This window comes from Gastrolobium bilobum, unplaced genomic scaffold, assembly GCF_033153095.1.
Source record: "Gastrolobium bilobum isolate Gb01-03AN ecotype WA unplaced genomic scaffold, APGP_CSIRO_Gbil_v1 utg48796, whole genome shotgun sequence".
NCBI classification, from domain to species: domain Eukaryota; kingdom Viridiplantae; phylum Streptophyta; class Magnoliopsida; order Fabales; family Fabaceae; genus Gastrolobium; species Gastrolobium bilobum.
The window spans coordinates 226,877-246,409 of NW_026896941.1; the positions used below are offsets into that span (position 1 = coordinate 226,877).

Here is a 19,533-nt window from a genome sequence, read left to right on the forward strand (position 1 = left end):
TATTGATCACACACTAGTACTTACACTTAGAATTTTTCTTGTTAAATCATTTTATTGAAGAAATATTCTTTAAAATTTTAAAGAAGGTATTTTGCAAAAAAGGTTTATAATATTCAATTCACCCCTCTTGAGTATTTAAGCCACTTATCTAACACAAATTGGTTTATCTAATAAAAAGATATCAAGAAAGAGCGATAAGACTTAAATGGATGATTCTTGACCAAAGCTATTAAGAAAGTAATATGACCAAGTAATAGCAATTTAAACTCAATTGAAAAAGTAAAATAAAAATATTGTTTACAATGTTAGGTACGACACTACTCGTAAGACGAAAAAGGAGTTGTCCAGAACTTAATTGTAGGTGAAACTAGTACACAAACTCTAGCCTAAGGAGATTCACATATTATTTACTCTGCATTAATACATTCAAAATTAGCCTTGTACAAAATGTTTAAAATCCTTCAAACTATTACAATGAATTTAACTTTAAAGCATGCTTGCGTTGAGTGTATTTTTGGCATTCAAGAAATACCTCCTTTGAAAAAAAACAGGATATTGTCAAGTTTATTATTATTATTATTATCTCAAAATTTCGGGTGGTTGAGAGTTGCATGTTTTGGTTGTAGATAGCCAGTCAAAAATAGTATAATATGAATATTTTTGTTAATGATTTTTATATGAAGAATGATCTGTTTATAATTTTTTTTTACGAATTACACTAAGTCTGTCCGGTCATACACTTTTGATTGAAGAATGACCGGTCAGACATAGTGTAGTTTATAAACAAAAAATTTGTAAATATAATCTTCTCTTTTTATATTATATGATTTTTAACATATCTTCTCACCTCAAAAGACTTGTATGATTGAAACGTGAACAATGAACACAAAACTAATGTTGTGATACATGTCATGAATCAACTCACTCGAAAATTTAAACTTTTATGTGAAGGCAAATTAATGAGTGGATTGGAGGGAAATTATTATCTCATTTTTTGGAATGATCGTGTAAGAAGGCTGCTATGGTTTACAACCCACGACCGTTTTCATCACCCCCACCATTCCGCTATGCTTTGGATTTCAATTTAGGAAGTAAGTCATTATTGTCTAAGTGAATTTTTATTTGTGCTATTAGTAATGTTATGTACATTGTAGTGCATCAAATATTTTATATAACAACAGTTTACATATCAACATTTTATCCCATTGTTTGTTATTTTATCTTTTTCATATTTAGTGAACATAAGGAGAAGTGAATGAAGAGAAGAAACAAAAGCAACTGAACTGGCAGAAGTAACTACTACCATCTCCAAAAAAAGAAGTTGACTCAAAATGATGATATTCATATTGCTACATTGATTTGTAGTTAGAATGAAGAAAATGGTGATTTTTTAAGTTATAAATCACATCCATTGCCCTTGAGATATTGAAGGGGCATGAATATCTTGACTTCTCCATCCAATTTAAGAGCATGGACAAATCACAAAGAAGGGAAAAACTTGTTTAGATTGAAGGGTAGAGAGTAGAATTCCTCGCTTCTTGTATCTGTCTTGAATGAACTGAATCTGTCCCACCAGTGCATGCCTCTGTCTTTTCGGGTTTGATTGTCTTTCTTGTGCAATGTAACGTCCAAGAATAGTGCCAATAGACCAGCAACAAAAGGTTCAGATGAGAATGGGACATTGATCATATCATTGAACTGTCAAAAGGAAAAAAAAAAATTGTGATCAAATTTCCTAAAAGCTTAAAACTGCTAGGTGAATGCTATCTAAATAATTTAATAAGTACTTTGAACAACTTATTCACAGAAGAATTTAATTTTAGCAAGAAGAAATATTTAATTTTGATCACTATCTTATGTGTTGTCACATTAACAAAATAATTTGACTATATGATAAGTCAAACTAAACTCTAAGATAGTGCATAACACTTTGACATTGTATCAAAATTAAAGAAGAGAGAAAGAAAGAGAAAAGCTGGATACCCATCTTGCACCAGTGTGTACAGGACCATAGCCTTTAAATGCAGTGTACTCATTGAAGTATTGTGGTATAGAGAAGCCCATGAAAACAGAGAAGCCTAAGATGAATTTAGTTCTAAAGCTGTTTAAATTGCAAAATTGAAGGAAACTGAGACCTGCAGAGCCTGTGTTGTAGGAACAAAAAAAAGAGAGTAAACAAATCAAACATTAACAAAATTTTGATGATAAAAGTCTAGCTTCTTTAAGTTGATAATACATACCCACATAAGCAAAGAAAAGGCAAAATAAAGCTGCAACTATTGGAGCTGGAATTGAAGCAAAAACGGCTCCAAATTTTCCTACATATAGTATAGTTCATAATAAGTATTTAGGTTCAAGTTCAGCAAGGAAACAAATCACATCAGAATTGTCAACATTAAAAACTTAACCAAGAACTGAAAAAAAGATCATGAATCCAGCTGATATTTGAACAACCCTTCGGCTACCGACACGTGTCAAAGCTAAGAGTCCTGCATTCTCTCTGGGAAAAAGCCAAATTATGTTATACTATTCCTACTAGGATAATAATAGGTATAATATCATGGAAGTATTGAATTAGAATCTTACACAGAAACTGATGATCCATTCCCGGTCCCAAAGATCCCAGATAACAAAATTCCCACTCCCTGATACATCAGAAATAGAAATCAATGATGATCATAAAAATTAGAAAAATGAAAATATGACAGAATCTAAAGCAATCAGAGAAAGGAAAAACTGGGTAGGAGAAAAAAAAAATTACTGATTCATAATTTATGTTTACCTGCCAACCAACACCACGGCTAAGAACTGAAGGTGGAATTGGTGTTGCACTTGCATACCTTGACACAGCAATGAAAGCACCAGTTGACTGTTGAACAAGTGAATTTATGTCAGAGACATCGATTAAATCACTATACAACAAACCACACACAAATGAAATAGAGAGGGAAAAAATAATGATCATGCACTAGCATAATTTGATTACTTCTGTTAAAAGGAAGTTTGTCTACACAAAGTTAGATGAAGTCATAACAAATTCTTTAAAGAAAAGCATCTATATCTTTAAGGAACTGGTTTTTTATCAGAGGAAAAGAGACAGCAGAAGTCATTCATTTGTTAATTACATTAGTTAAAGGGAATTGCTAGATTCTTGATGAGAATATACAATGGCATTCTCAGCTACGTGTTTCAAGTTTAAGGTAAAATGCATTCTCAACATACCATGCATATATACTTCACCAGGATAAAAATAAACAAACCTCTACTAGAGCAACAAGTGAAGCAGCCATCATAGCAAAAGCTTCTCCAGCATGAAATGTAGGAGCTCCCCATTGAAAAGGATATGGGATTCTTATCCTGCATAATATATTTTGTAAGCAACAGTACTAAGGTATTAGACAAATTGAAATCCCATTATTTGTTGTCATCTAAGATTATTGCTAGTAATAAAAGTTTCAAGAATCACCAAGTAGTTAGCAATATACTACAATCCAAAGAAGAAACAACATTTCTATTATTTGAAAAACCATAAGATCCTTACCAAGGAGCACCACCTATAATTCCAGCACGATCAGTTCTGCAAGTAATTTGAGTTTTAGGTGCCGAGTTTTTATAAGCTCCACCAACAGTAAGAAGAAGAGCATAAATCCACACAATTGCCACTGAGAATATTACTGCAAAGCGATCAAAGATAGGCTTCTCTCGTTTCATCATATGAGGAATGTACTGCAAAAACATGTCACTACTTAAAATAACTATTGAAGAAGAAAGGAAAACAAAGAAAGAATTAACAAAATTTCATCTAAGATGTGTTATGTACTCAGGGTCACATACAAAAATGACTCTAATTCTGTTATAGAAATGGAATTTGCATCAAGAAATTATAAATTTATAAATCACCTGTGAAAATACTAGTAGGATGATGATTTCTGGCAGCCCAATCTCCACACATTTTGCAAGCTAGAATTCAAATTGCCATAATGAACAGAGCGGGAATCACACAATATAATTATAAAATATAGGAAGGAAACAAGGACTGCTAGTTCTTGTTGCACATATACATACCACAGGAAAACCCAACTCATACAGCCCAAAGCCTGAAAGAGCAACCAAGGGAACAGCAGAGAGAGGACTTAAGAACCTAAACAAAAATATGGCAAATTATTCATGAATATGATTTTTAGAGGCTAAAACAAGTTAGTAACTTTCACAATGGATAAAAGTATATCTATCAGCATAACTGCAATCAAGGTCACCAATGGTTTGAAATAATATAAATTGATACTAATTAACATAAGGATCATTATGTCTAATTGGGAGTTAACAACAAGTGGAGAGAGAATGCTTAGACCTATCCCAGACAATTAAATCAAAACCATCTCTTACCATCTGAAAGTAAAAAAAATTGTACGGATAATCTGACAGAGAAAAAATGTCACAAGAAGATAGAGCAAAAAGTTTTAAGTAGTTTAGATAGGCAGGTTCAAGAACCTCACTACATTGCGCCAAAGGCCACTGAAGCCAACAACAATTTGGAGTGTTGAAGCAACAATAAGGGCACCCTGTGTTCCGCGCATTATCCTCTCAAATTTCTGCATATTTGTTACAAATCAGGTAAACAAGGATGGTGACATAACAAAAACTGAAAAATGGTGAAGATCAACAAAGTTTGTGAGGAACCAACCTCCTGAGGATTCACAATGTCACTGTAGCGACCAGCCAAAATGATTGAAATGGTTGTTGGCACAAAGGTGTAGGATCCCCCTATAACTGCAGGTAGACGAGTCCCAAAGAATGTTTGGAAAAATGTGTTTATGCCAGCCACAAATTGTAGGGTCTGAATCACTTTTGCTTTCGCTTCCTATTGAAGCAAAATTGTAACCTTTATTATTAGATTTATGAACCACACCACAATATTGAAAACCATTTAAGACTTACATTTCCTCCTCCCATTTGGGGAACTAGAGAGCTGGGTATTAGAACAGTTGTGCCAAGCATCACCAGGTAATGTTGGAAACCAAGTAGGATTGCCTCCGCTTCATTAACATACAAATTCTAAAATTCAATCATCACATTGAATATAAATGTACACTCATAAAAAAAAAAAAAAAAAATTAAATGTCTCAAAAATCCCATAATGTCTATGTTAGACATAATATAAAACCATTTATGTGTCTTTGCCCAACAGTTTAAGCTTTTGGAAGAATTGTTAGTAACATGATACCAAAGCCTCCGGATCATTGTAGCATTCTTTTAATAAAAGAAAATTGAATTTCAAAGTTGGAGTGTGCATTGTTTACATTTCAAGTCCAAAAGAAATCAATGCTACGTAGGAAGTAGCATCATCACATTATCAATAATATTAGTCAAGCTATGTGCCAAAAGCTGTGAGGAAGAAAGAGGCTCTAAGTTATAGCAAAAAGCAAAAATGGTTCCAATGTAGCAATAAACTTACGCCAAGGAGGAGGACTTGTAATGCAGTAAGAAACATTTGGTAATTGATCTTTAACTGGATGTGGCTGATGCTCATCCTGCTTGGGTTGAGGTGCAGCTCCCCCTCCTAGCATTCTTCTTATCTAACCCCAATGAACTTAATCAACTCAAATGCACAACACCAACCAAAACTCAAAAGTTCTCAGAACCCAACAGAGCTTGTAAACAAAGCTTTACGATATTACTAATGTCTTCCTACATCAAATTCTCAACTTCAAAAAAAGCTATGCAACACTGACACACTGACACCAAATGATATGTGTAATGATGAAAGCAGTGGTAATGGGAAGAACTGGTAGAGAAAAGAAGAGAAGAAGCTCAAGACACCCTTTAAAGAAAATTGAACACTGTCATCACTCTTGGGAAACACACAAGGACAATGCAGCATATGGTGGAGGATTTCTTAGCCTATGACCCACATGGAGGCCAAGAAAATGTAAAAGTGAGTGTGAAGATGTGGAAGAAAAGTAAAAGGAAGAAGTCTAAAGCAAGAAAGAAATAAAAACCCAAAAGAATCTCTCAGTTCTATATTGCTTTACAATATTGTAATCCAATATTTAATATCGTTAACAACAGTGTCTTTCTTTTATTCAACACGTAAAGAGAAAGTTTGCATAAAAGCATCTTCACCTTTATTAACCTCATGTTTGGTATTTAACTAATAACGATATTTGTTAAAAAAACATTACATAATCAAGAGAAAATGAAGCCATCAAGAAGTACTAAGAGCCCTCTCTTTCACCCCATTTCAGTAAAGCATTTTAGCACAGCAGAAAGTTTACCATTTTCTTCCCTTTTGCTCTCCTCTAGTACAACTTGTACTAAGTACTACAAACTGCAAATGATAGAAAGCTCTTATTTTTACCTTGACCCAGAATCTGACAATTAACTGGATGCAAGTGTTCAGCCACTGTATTGGATCTAGTGGTCAATCCATAACACTTTTGAATTAAGAAGTATGGAATATAACTTGAATAAAGATGTAGCACCATAATAAAATTTAATGTGATTATATTTATTTTTATTTTTACTTTTATGTTTCTTTTTTCAACCTTTTTGTATCTTTCATTTGGGTTTATATACCACCGACCTCAATTAATTTGGGATAAAAGTGTTGTTGATGTTGATGTATATTTAGAAATACTATATTTAGTAGTACAATTAGACCTATTTGAATTTATATATATATATATATATATATATATATATATAGGGTCAGGATTATTTTACACCAGTGTAAGTTACACTCTTAATCTTGTTCGTTGATCCCATTTATATCTAAGGGCTCAAATTTTTTAGTAATGTGAGTCATTGGATACAATTGGATCAATGGTTAAGATTGAGTGTAAGACTTCTAACTCTTATACCGGTGTAAGAATATCCTAACTCATATATATATATATATATATATATATATATATATATATATATATATGGGTTTAGTGAGTGTACAATGACTGGATGTAAAATTCGGTCCAGTGCATTATGTTCTCTCGCGAGAACACAGTTATAGTAAAAATTATACTATAACTGTAAAATAACCATACAAGAGAGTTGATTGCTTGATATAAATAACCATATTGCATTATTGGATCTTGTTTAAAAAATATTGTAGATAAAAGTATATATATATATGGGAAATATTACTCTCCTTTCACATAAGGTAACTTATCTCATTTTCTCTCACTTCGATTTTCGCACCCTACTTTTTTCTTCTTTTTCTTTTTTCTTACAATAGTGGGACCCACTCATTTTCTCTCTACCACATAAGATTACTATCTTATGTGAAAGGAGATTAATAAAACTCTATATATATATATATATATATAGGAAAAAATGAAAATAAAGTGACTGGATGTAAAATTCGGTCCAGTGCACTATGTTCTCCCGGGAGAACACTATTGTAAAATTTATTGCACTATGTTCTTGCGGGAGAACATAGTGCACTGGACCGAATTTTACATCTAGTCACTTTATTTTCATTTTTTCATATATATATACTTTTATCTACAATATTTTTCAAACAAGATCCAATAATGCAATATGGTTATTTATATCAAGCAATCAACTCTCTTGTAAGCTTAACTCGTTAGGTGAAGCAAGATGAATAACATTATACTTCTAATATAAATAGTTTTATATTTTAATTTTATATTATATTTTTAACATGTTTTCACACACAAAAGTTTATTAGGTTTGAAGGTATGAACAATGTACAATTCATGGTAGATAATGAATAATCCATCTACTTGTACTAAGAACTTTCATAATTTTTATTAGAAGATTATTAGAAAAACGAGGGCGGTGATAATCACTCTGTAGTACTACTCATGGAGACTTGTTACCATATCAAGTAACCAAGATTCTCAAAACCTTAAACTATGAGTTAAAGGAAAATCAATGGTTTTATATTTTATATTATACTTCTAATAAAACATTATCCAATTTAACCACCACTTAATCAATCATAATTCTAAAGTTTTTCTAGTTTAATCTCATGTTCTTTCAATCACTTTTGTATGTACAAATATCTTTTCCGTGTAAAACTTTAAATAATAAACAATACTTCAAATTTTCACTACAACATCCAAGCCAGTTGGATTAAAAAAATTAAAATTGAAGTTCGCATTTTGTTATCCTTTTCTTTAGGATCAAGCAACAATGTGCTTCTTTTTACACTTTCTCCCACTAGACAATTTATATTTATACTCCATTTGATGCGCATGATAATGATAATGCCTGATAAAATTGTAATACTATATATGCGGCTTTTTGAGTTATATTATATAAGACACAACATTGTGTAAGAATGTATCTAAAATATAAAACTCTGTAAGACAATATATTGAAAAAATGTGTAGGATAATATTGCTCTATGTTTGGTGATACACTTTATAATACTATATAATATAAAAATTAATACTTTTTACGGAAATATTGTTGATTTAAAAATATATATGATATATTTTTTGGTACATTATATATATAATATTTATTTAATATTATTATTTAAATATTTTTTGTTTTATTATTTTTGGATAAATAAAAGTCCCTTGAGCGCAGGAATAAAAATTGATAAAAAAATAATAATAATTTTCTCCATCCCCGATACATATATCAATATCTAGCATATATAGAAATAGAGGGGAAAAAAAAAGTATAAAAAAAAAATTTGATTGTCATGTATACCTTGATTTTTCTAATGATTTGTCCTTACCTTGAAAACTTATGGACACTGTCATTTCCATCAAGAAACATGGGAAGGATTCATTCTCAGCCCCACCGGATCTCCCAATTTGTTTCACTATGCCCATGGAATAAAGAAAAGCAGTCTGTTAACTGCTAGCAAAGAAATTTTCAGTATAAAGTTGTAAAAGAAGAAATATATCCAGTATTTGCAAATAAACAAAGTCATATAAGATACAATATAATAAGAAAAATACTAGTCTCATTTAATACGAGATAATTATTTCATATTTTTTTATATATACTCTTTAATAATAGGTCTCACCTAGCTAGAGAATTACTCTTCTGTCAAATGAGAGAACTACTCTTATATAAAATGAGAAGAACTACTCTTATATAAAATGAGAATAATGACCGGCCCATTTCTATAGATTTCTCACGATCCTCTCACCGAATAACCGATTATAGAATATTACTTACTTAGACTAATCCCAAGAGAGCCGAATCACCTAATTAACTTTTCTTTGAAAACCACCTTTTATTTTGTCTAAAAACATTATAGAGTACCCATGATCGAAACCTAAAACATTGAATTCATAATAGTGTTACCAAAAAATGACATCTTTATGCGTGTATAACATGTGTCTGCACCGACACCTCGGAGCCTTGTTTAGAAAATGGCAGCCATAGCAAGACTTAACCTGTATACTATGCTACTTTTAAGTTCTATCAAAGGTGCTTTAGGTTCCTTTCGGTTATACGTTGTTTGGAAAATAACAATTTTGTTTGACCTATGATTACTCTTCATTTCTGTTATAGCGAAAGTCCCCTTCATCATTTGAGTTAGAAAACTTAGAATAACGCAGCGTTCATAGTGGTAAATCAAAGTACTATAGAAGTTATCATTATACCATTGTTATGTGACCTAAAAGAAAAACATTCTTGTGGTCCAAGGTATGATGCATTTCCATAGCTATTCCGAAAAGGAAATGATGTCAGACAAGGGCTAAAAAAAAGTGCCCAAAAGAACATGTTCTGTGCCTAATTATAAGTGAACGAAAGGAATATATATATATATATATATATATATATATATATACACGAGGAAGGTTATACTTATGACTTTTTTTTTACAACCTCTTATAACCATATCTTAATACCTTGATTTCTGTCAATCAACGGTTATGATTTTCACAAATTAAACTCATTAATTAATTATTAATTCACAATAAATAATAACCGTTAATGGGCGAAAATCAACGGTGTTAAAATATGGTTGTAAGAGGTTGTAAAAGAAAATTGTAAGTATAATCTTACTATATATATATATATATATATATATATATATATATATATATGAACTTATCGTTTCTCAAGCTGCCTATCTCCGGCTAATAAATCATTAACCATACAAAGATGGATCAATGGTAATGAATAAGAGAGAGAAAAAAATCATAATCATTCAAAGGTGAATCAATTAATATAAAGAAATAAATAAACAAAACGACGTAGTTTCAGAGTGGCCAGAGATAAACTTATCTCAAGTTGCCAAAGAAATATTTCTCTCTCTCTCTCTCTCTCTCTCTCTCTCTCTCTCTCTCTCTCTCTCTCTCTCTCTCTCTCTCTCTCTCTCTATATATATATATATAGGGGATATTTTTTCTGCAGCTGCTATAGAGAACTACTATCTGCAGCTGACACAAAAAAGTGGGCTCCACTGTTTTTTTTTTTTTTTAAAAAAAACAGGATCTGATTCCGTATGCAGCGGCTGCAGAAATCATTTTGCCATATATATATATATTAAGTCGAAAAGATTTTGGAGTCATGGACAACATCTTCAACGCGCAAATCTACTACAAATAATGTCTCGCGTAAACCACCCAAGGAAATTGAAAATCAATTCTAACTTGTTCATCTTTCTAAAGTCGAGTCTAGATTTTGAAATAATGCTTCTAGTGGTTCAAAGTTAGTGGCTTTGACTTTATTTTTTTATGGAACCAAACGAATTGCTTCGCAACCCTATAAATGACGTCCTGAATTCGTGCATTTGGCAATTCAATAATCTCTCTACTTTTCAAATTAATAGATAAACAATAAACCAATTTCCCTTATCAATTATAGCTTGAACAGTAAACACAAAATATCATGACCTTGGCATTTCTTCATCCACAGAGACCATGACTATTAAATAGTCTTCATTCCACATGGATAATAATAAAACTGCTAGTTTGTAACTAAAATAATCTCTTTATAAATATATAAGGATAAAATTGCGTATAAAAATTTCACTCACCACACCCTTGCTAGTCAAAATTTAATGGGGAATGATATTCTGCATCATCATATTATTCCTCTTGCAAGAAATCTTTCTCCAAAATGACAGAACTAAGAACCCGAAGTACCGAGTGATACGATGAATATAATGATAACCCTTAGGATGATAAGGGTGCCCATCTTTTGAACTCTACCAAACTTCAAAATCATACCACCAAATTTTTTAGAAATAAATCATTCTAAAACAGTGAATAAACAAAACTAGAAAGCTTCAGGCAGAAATGTTAGCTCGATTTGTCTAAAGCATTTGCTTTGTTATATAAGGAATAAATTAAACTCATTTTGAGTTCATGTTGGCTCATTGCAAATTGGTTGATCATCCCAATGACAAACCCACCAATTATATAAACCCAGTCATCTATTTGGGTTCCAAGTCTAACACACCATAAATTATATGCTTCAGCATTCACCCTTAAGTATCTGGAGGAAAAACCTCAAATGAACTCGATAAGCAAGACAGAACTTGAGAGCTCAAGACTACAGATAATCAAAAGATATCTGAAGTCAGAAATATGCCTTGAAAAACCCTCTTCTATGGGGTTTTGCTACAAGCAACATACCCATCATTTTTCTTCCTTGGAGGTGCTTTCCTGATCATAACATGCAAATGTGTAACTTTACTGACCACCGGAACTGCGCATTTGCAACCTCTTCCTCTCTAACTCTAGCTACACAGAAGGAAAACGAAAAATCAACATCAAACCAAGTAGAACTAGCTGACAAAAAAATTTGCAGGAAAGGAAATGTTTTATTTAGAGAAGACTATCAGGGCAAATTTTCTACCAACAAATAAGTCACATCATTTTCCTTAAACTGTCACAAAAAAATCTTCCAAACAGATCTTAGCTGATAGAGTTTCCCATATTAATGGGTTTTTTTATTTTACACAAGGCATTGAGGTTTGAACCTACAATCACCCATAAACTACCGAGATATTGTATTTAAACTTGAAATCCTATCTAAGATCAGAAAGGATTGTAAATCGTGGGATCGACATAAATCGTTAAAATCCTACCTTTTAAGATATATATATATATATATATATATATATATACGAAAAATCCAAAATTCAGTCCCTGGACTGTCCAGTGAGTGAATTTTGACTATATTCTCCCGCGAGAATATAGTGCAAAAACATTACAATGGTGTTCTGCAGGTGTTCTCCCGGGAGAACATAGGCAAAAAATTTTGTGCACTATATTCTCGCGGGAGAATATAGTGCACTGGACCTAATTTACATCAAGTCACTTGATACTCACTAAACCCATATATTATATATATATATATATATATATATATGGGAAATTATACTCTCATGTTACATGAGATTCATCTCCCATGTTGCATGAGATTCATTTCTCATGTTACACTCACATAAAAAGATGTGCTTCTCTTTCTTTCTTTTTTAAATTGGTGGGCCCCACTTTTTTTGTCTCACAACATAAGATACTTTTTCTCTTATTGTTTCTCCTGCAACAGGAGATAAAATTATCTCCAACAATCTCAAAACTACGTCGTTTTGAAAGATAGAAAAATTAATAAAGGGTATTTTGGTAAAATTCATATAACAAAGAAACAAATAAAATTCTTAAAATATCCTTCATTAGTTCTCTCAATCGCCAAAACGACATAGTTTTGGGGTTGCCTGAGATAACTTTATCTCCTGTGACATGAGAAATATTTTTCCCTATATAGACAAACACACACACAAATAAAAAACCTCTAAATCATTATTAAAATTTAATTAAAGTTAAGATATTCTTTTTTTATGTCATTTATTTTCATTTTCATAAGAATATCTATATTATAAATAATTAGTAATTAGTATTTAATTATAATCCCATTTGATTTAAATATAGAAAATTTATTATGTTTTATATTTTCAATATGTCAAATATATAATTAAAAAAAAATTATACTTCCACAAATTGTTGACTTAAAATAGATGAAACTGTGTTAACGAAAGATAAAACTAAAACTGAAAAACCCAAGTTTCAGCCCACAATAGCAATGGTCCAGCAGACCCAATCTTTCCCAAATTCAAGTTAGAATTGAAAACCCTAATTTCAATTTTGAAGAGAGAGCCGTCCTCACACAAGAGACACGTACATTGTGCTTGTATTATAGAGGTTGGGGCTTTGCACAGGGGCAGTCACCGGAGAAAGGCTAACACATTGGAGAGATGAATCTATCGCTTGGGTAGGGTTCATAGGGGTTCTCTCTTCTCTCTTTTTTCGATTCTCCAGGGGTGTATGAAAGATAAACGGGTTCTGGGTATATGAATGATAAATGGGTTCTCTTTTTGCAGATCGTCTGACAGTTAAATCGCACAATTTCACCGTTTTTCCGATGTTGATGGGTGATCCCAGCCGAACCCAATCCTACAACCAATTTGCATCATCCATGTCGGAAGAACTCATAGGATCATACAATACTACAAGTTGGCACACAATTTTGACTACCTTGTACCCAGACCCCTCACAAGTCACCACTAGCCCACTTTAAATTAATGGGTGTAATGATTTCTTATTGTAAGTAATAATGCATCATAAGGCCCCATGGATGAGCAACCCTAGTGCACATATTGCACTCAATGTTGTACCAATCTATACCAAATTTGATATGCTATTAATACAAATATTTCCTTATGCCATAGTATATTAAGGACTAAACAAATAGCAAAAGAAAGGTATTTTTAATGTCATACCACTTTCTTCACCCGCTCATTTGCAGCAGGAGTACCTCCAATCACAGATTCAGGGTGATAAGGACTGCTAACACGCACCTCATTCATGACAACAATGACAGTCTTGTCCCAGCGGACTGGAAGCCTGGTTACAAGCTAATGTCATCAGTTAAAAGGAAAGCTAATAAGTAGTACTGGTGAAACTAGTTCATGAATCATATCTATCAAGAAAAATACAAAACCTATAAAGCTGAAGATTCAAAGGCAAAAAGGGACCCTTAATGCGTGGAGATTCCAACACTTTAGGCAAGAATGCCAACAAGTGGGTGACTCACTAAAGAAAGAGGTTAACATTAGAAAAGAAGAAAACAGTAAATTATTGGAGTGTTTTGCATTAATTTTCTTTATGAACTAATCACACAAGCATAACATCCATAGTAAAAGTAACACAGTAAAATGTTAAATTTACAATGCTATGTTAGATGGATGGGCTTTTTGCAATTATCAATAAGGGGCAAGTCGGCAGATTGACCCATCTAATGCTAAAAGAAAAAAAAATACCAGAATAATGCGATTTTGAAACATACTACCATAGTAATAAAATAAGTCCTGCATGGGGTGGGTGCGAAACCAGTCCCGTATGGGGGGGGAGGTGCAGGACTTGCTGGATTGAGCCACATGACAAATGCTGACAAGTCTAGGTGTTTTGCTTTGAAGTTTGAACAGTTTAGCTATGAACATTTGCCATGGTTTAACCATGGTTATTATTTGTTCAAAATATAACCATTAGACTTGCCTGCATTTGACACATGGTCCAATCCAGCAAGTCTCACACCCACCCCATGCGGGACTCATTGCAGTACTTTGGTAATATGTTTCAAAATTGCATTATTCCAGTAATTTTTTTTAAATGCATTCGAATGGTGTTTTTTTAGAAGAGTCGATCTTCTGCGCAAGTGCCATGCCTCACCAGATGGTCTGAACCAAAAAGGAAAGTCTAAGGCATTAAACGCATGTGCCTCATTGAAGGCCAGCATTAATTACATGGAAAAAACCACGCAGATACTGAGCATTAAACCATACAACAAAAATTTCCAAATTAATTTTAGAGTAACTATGTATTTTTCCATTTCATCAACCTCTCTTAAAACCTTTGTGTTACATCTCCATCACTTTGTAATATAGGTCCAGGCTACCTAAATTGTGCAACTTGTGGTATTCAGTGATCCCCAACTTTTTAATTTGAAAACAAGTTAAGACTCTGACCGCAAAATGCAAGAAGTTAGATGGATAATATCCCTGTAAAGTACAGTTGCTATCCAAGCATCTGTAAACATTTCATTTTCAAGTTTACAATCTATATCTGTAGAGGATATCAACATGCATTATCATAAGATATCTAAATAAAATTCTGATACAACAGCAAGAAGAAACCATAATCATATCAAGAATATCCTCTACCATCCATATTCTGATATCCAAGACTAAGCATATGCAAGATAAATCACGTGTCTTTCTTTCTCCTTTTACAAAAACATTGTCAACACACACACACACACACACACAGACGAAAAGAAAAAGCCTCCCTTACCTTCACATTTTGTTTGGACATCCCATCACACTATTCAATCATTAAGGTGATGAGACTTGAGAACCCTAGTATCTAACATAACTAAAACACAAGTGTGTACCAAGATTTATAATAAAAAAAACAGTCACACATATGAAAGCTTTACAATGCAAGTGGAATAGTCTCCACCTAACAACCATGCCATACAGTCACCCCAAATAATGCATGCCAGGAAGATTAAAATTCAGTAATAGGAACAAGAACCTTACAACTATCTCACAAAAACAAATGAATTTTACTAATAAGCCAGAGTAAAACTCAAAAAACTGGTTTGACTATAAATATGAAATCGTGCCACCACGTGATCCAAACTAATTTGGTTCAATTCAACAACATATAACTCAGCACTTACGTCTTAGATAAAGCATCAAAGATGCTCTGTGCCTCGCTGGTAACACCAACCCCAATCCTCTCAGCCTCTGCTTCTGCTTGTCTACAACCCAAAATCATCACACATTTATTTTATTTTATTTTAAGAAAAAAAGGTTTGAAAAAAAAAAAAAAAAAAAGTTATACCTAATGGCAAGTTCTTCCCTTGCTTGAAGAGCAGTGAGGTCAAGGAAACAGTTGGTAGGATCAAGTGGGTCATCGTGTTGACCTAAAAAGGTGAAGTCTTTGATGTAATTAGCCTTCAACAAGCGAATGTTTCGACGAGGGCCAGGTTTGGAACGTTCTTGGAGTACGAGGATGTTGGAGGGGCGATCAAAGGTGACAACTTGACCTTCAAATTCGTCGCCCAAGGTTGTCCTAATCGACAGCAAGCACCCCACCGCCAACTCCTCAACGTTGTTGCCACCATCCATCATGGCCATTTTGCTGTGTTGTGTTATGTTGGGTGCCCTTACGCTTCTTCTTCTTCTTCCTACTTTTTTTTTTTTTTTTTTTGTAACTTCTTCTTCTTCTTCCTACTTTACCCCTTCACAAAATGGACTAACTCCAACTTCACTACTACCCTTTGGATTCTTTCCTTGGACCAATTTTTAGTTTGGTTTGTGATTTGGGCTCAATTTTTATAAGAAGTTAGCAATAAGGTTTGCTTTGATTGGATCCCTAGTTTGGTACTTGCGTGTGTTTTGGGTTTATGTTTTCCACAATTCTAGATATGCACACTTATTTTATATTTAATGAATTTTCATTATTTGATTATAAGAGAGCGTATTGTATTGAGATTTTAAATAATTTTAATGGATTATTTTCGGACAAAAAAATTCATTGGTATTCAATTAGGATTTCAAAAGATTATTTTAAAGTTCGTCCAAATCTGTTAGTATTCAATCAGAATTTTAAATAAAGAAAAAATAATTTTGTGGTATTCAAAAATCTAACGATTTTAATGGATTTTTTTATTGGTGTGGATTTCGTGAAACTTTTTACTGAGAAATATAAATAGGATGTCTTACTCACAGTCTCACCCTAACCCCTAGGATTTCTTGAGATTTCTCTACTCCAACGTCTTCTTCTTCCTTTGACGGGTTGACCCACTCGAAATCGGACTTTGTCATGGGAGCTTCGTCAAAGCTATAGCAGATTTTTGGGCGATTTTCATCACAAAATAACAAACCAACAAGATTCTAATATAATCAATCTTAAAAATAGCAATTTTTTGAGCGATTTTTGAAAGCTTTTGGATGTTTAAAAAATAATTTTTCAAACTATAGGTCGCAATTTTTCTTGGCACAAAAATATGTGATTTTTGTATTAAAAACAAAATAAAAATGGAAAAACAATAGGGGAACTAAAACCCTCAAACCAATTTTTTTACATCAATGAAACAATATCAATTTTAAAGAAAGATTGAAACTTTTATAATATAAATCCTATATTCCATAACAATACATTCATGAACTAAATTCATTCGCTATAGGAAATGATTTCAAACAATTTTTGTATCAATAAATAACTAAAAACTTGTTTTTCAAAATCCCTAAAGCAATTTAAGGTTTCAATACATCGATTAAAAATAATTTGAAATTTTTTCTAAACTTTCATGTAATAAAACCTATAAATTCAGATTCAAAATTTTCTTAGAATACTTGAAAACATGCATATTATATATGGTTAGAAAACTCTCACCACGTAGAATAAAAACTTCAAGGTTTTCAAGATCAATTGCAAAAATTTCCAAACAAAATTTTATCATGAACTTTAGGTTCTATATGCAAATTTAGAATTATTTTAATAAAAAAACTTGGGTCTTATAATCAAATGAAGAAGATAGTTCTCAACTCATTGGTCAAATCCAAGAGTAGGAACGATAAAATGCTAATACGTGGAGGACTAGTATAGCTCTAGATATATGGAGAGCTATTGCTTAGTAATTTTGAATGTTTGTTAAAAATTATATTATGTTTTACTAATTGAGAAAATTATATCAGGTTTTATTTTTTTTATTAATATCATTGCATTTCTTTGTTTTTTTCGGTAAGCTCTTTGTTATTTTTTTATTGATCTTATAATTTTGATTGTTTGTTAAAAATTCATATGATTTTTAAAATCTTATAAATCCATATTCTTCTTTCAAATTTTATAAATTCTATTAAAATCCTTTAAAATCCAATCTTATGAATATAAAAAAATCTTTTAAAAAAGTCTTTAAAGTCCCTCCAATTCTAAATAGTATGTTAAAATCTATAAGATATTTTAATCTTAAAATAGTCTTTTAAAATTCTAATTCAATACACCCCCTTGAGTTTTGACTTATCTCACATTTTTCTCTAAATAATAGTTTATAAGATAATTTTTTTAAATTAAAATTAAAATAAATTACCAAAATGGAATTGTTTTGCACATATAAATGCACCTCGCGTGCAAAAAGTTAAATTCACGTGACATATGTTGCCTCTTATCTATATCTAATATTTGGTTTTAGATTGTTAAAATTAATTATAGGGCTTTGGTATTATTTGTTATTATTATTTTATTTAGAAATTTCGTCTTATTTTGGATTATCTTATAGTTCTTTTATTATGATGTCTAATTATGTTGAGTTTATAAATAGAGTGTTGGTATAAATATTTGGAAGACTTTTGGCATAATTGATTACTGATATTTTATTTTCTTCAACTAGTATATTGTAAAACCTTTAAAAATATAAATAATAACAATATAAATAATAAAAATAATATAAATCAATCACAAAAATATTATAAACAACACTCCAAAATATATAATTCAATCACAAAATTTTTATAAACAACATTCAAAAAATATACAAATCGATTATAAATTATTAAAAACAATACTCCAAAAATATATAAATGAATCATAAATTATCATAAACTACACTCCAAAAATATATAAATCAATAATAAATTAACAAAAAAAAAATTCCAAGACATTCACAGTGGAATATTTTCCTTTATGACTATTATTTAAATAAAATTTTACTATTACCGTATTAATTTTACCACTGGCGTTGCTATATTTTTCCTATAAATAGAGACTTCACAAACCATTAGTCATTTCTTGAAACTTTAAAGAATCAATGAGTGAAGAGTCTTGGAGAATTTAGAGAGAACACTACTACGAAAGAGGGAGAGAGAAAATAAAGGAATTTTAGAGTGAGAAAACTTGATAGTAAAGAAAGTAAAAGTAAATACTAAGGGTGGGGATAACTTCTTCCTTTCTTCTAAAATATAAACTTTATGGAAGTGTTATTTGTTATTCAAATTTTACTTTTTCTCTTTTTCCCCTGACCGGTCCGGATGGGATACCGCGTTTCATTTTATTTTATTTATTTCAGCAATTTATATTTTTGTACTTTATATTTTGACAATTTATTTTACAACAATTTATATTTTTGCAATTTTTCTTCAGCAATTTACATTTTTGCACTTTATATTTTAGTACTTTATAATTATGGATAAAGTGCGTGTCAATCTAAATGACACACACTATGTCATTTTAAGTTAAACGCTGCGTTTCACAATGAAAATTTCTCACCAGCTTTGTGTGTGTCCTCCACTCTTCTCGCGTTCTCTATTCTTCCCTAATCCACATGTAAGTTATTCATTCTCCTTTCTCACTCAAATCACCTTTCCCCACCATTCTCATCTCCATTCTAATCTCTGTTTTTCTTCAAGTTCCTTCTCACCTGCTGTGTGCGCTGAATATGTCCTCCACTCTAATCTTTTGGGTAATCAAAGGCTTGAACGAGATTAAGAACTTCAATTGTCATTTTCTATTTTTCCTTTTGTTCACTGTT

At 31.6% G+C, this 19,533-nt stretch overlaps 2 protein-coding genes across 4 annotated transcripts; both read right to left on the reverse strand.

Moving 5' to 3' along the window:
• Window positions 1–1,479: 1,479 nt before the first annotated feature.
• On the reverse strand, window positions 1,480–5,567 carry LOC133302890 (nucleobase-ascorbate transporter 6-like). 2 transcript variants are annotated; one of them, XM_061502707.1, is made up of 14 exons: window positions 5,456–5,567; window positions 4,939–5,036; window positions 4,685–4,861; window positions 4,492–4,592; window positions 4,066–4,141; window positions 3,901–3,960; window positions 3,542–3,726; window positions 3,261–3,357; window positions 2,783–2,869; window positions 2,587–2,645; window positions 2,409–2,500; window positions 2,241–2,318; window positions 1,984–2,144; window positions 1,480–1,698 (listed from the first exon to the last, which is right to left on the reverse strand). In XM_061502707.1, the coding sequence occupies exons 1-14, from the start codon at window positions 5,565–5,567 to the stop codon at window positions 1,480–1,482; spliced, it is 1,602 nt and encodes a 533-aa protein (XP_061358691.1). The 2 variants fall into 2 exon arrangements, with proteins under 2 accessions (XP_061358691.1, XP_061358690.1); XM_061502706.1 differs by having other exon boundaries at window positions 4,685–4,857; window positions 4,935–5,036.
• Window positions 5,568–11,205: 5,638 nt separating this feature from the next.
• On the reverse strand, window positions 11,206–16,291 carry LOC133302895 (uncharacterized). 2 transcript variants are annotated; one of them, XM_061502713.1, is made up of 4 exons: window positions 15,846–16,291; window positions 15,682–15,762; window positions 13,799–13,844; window positions 11,206–11,681 (listed from the first exon to the last, which is right to left on the reverse strand). In XM_061502713.1, exons 1-4 carry the CDS (start codon window positions 16,139–16,141, stop codon window positions 11,631–11,633), a joined length of 474 nt encoding a protein of 157 aa, XP_061358697.1. In that variant the 5' UTR covers window positions 16,142–16,291; the 3' UTR covers window positions 11,206–11,630. The 2 variants fall into 2 exon arrangements, with proteins under 2 accessions (XP_061358697.1, XP_061358696.1); XM_061502712.1 differs by having other exon boundaries at window positions 13,721–13,844.
• Between the last annotated feature and the right edge of the window lie 3,242 nt (window positions 16,292–19,533).

Bases quoted from the DNA above. Each gene is read 5' to 3' on its own strand.
- LOC133302890 (XM_061502707.1), bottom strand. From the start codon at position 5,567: ATGCTAGGAGGGGGAGCTGCACCTCAACCCAAGCAGGATGAGCATCAG. The intron at 3,727-3,900 runs GTGATTTATAAA...ATGTTTTTGCAG, and splicing joins TCCTACTAGTATTTTCACAG to TACATTCCTCATATGATGAA. The intron at 3,358-3,541 runs GTAAGGATCTTA...TATATTATGCAG, and splicing joins ATTATAGGTGGTGCTCCTTG to GATAAGAATCCCATATCCTT.
- LOC133302895 (XM_061502712.1), bottom strand. From the start codon at position 16,141: ATGGCCATGATGGATGGTGGCAACAACGTTGAGGAGTTGGCGGTGGGG. The intron at 13,845-15,681 runs GTAAGTGCTGAG...GCTTGTAACCAG, and splicing joins TTTGATGCTTTATCTAAGAC to GCTTCCAGTCCGCTGGGACA. The intron at 11,682-13,720 runs GTATGACATTAA...CCTTCTGTGTAG, and splicing joins ATGAGCGGGTGAAGAAAGTG to CTAGAGTTAGAGAGGAAGAG.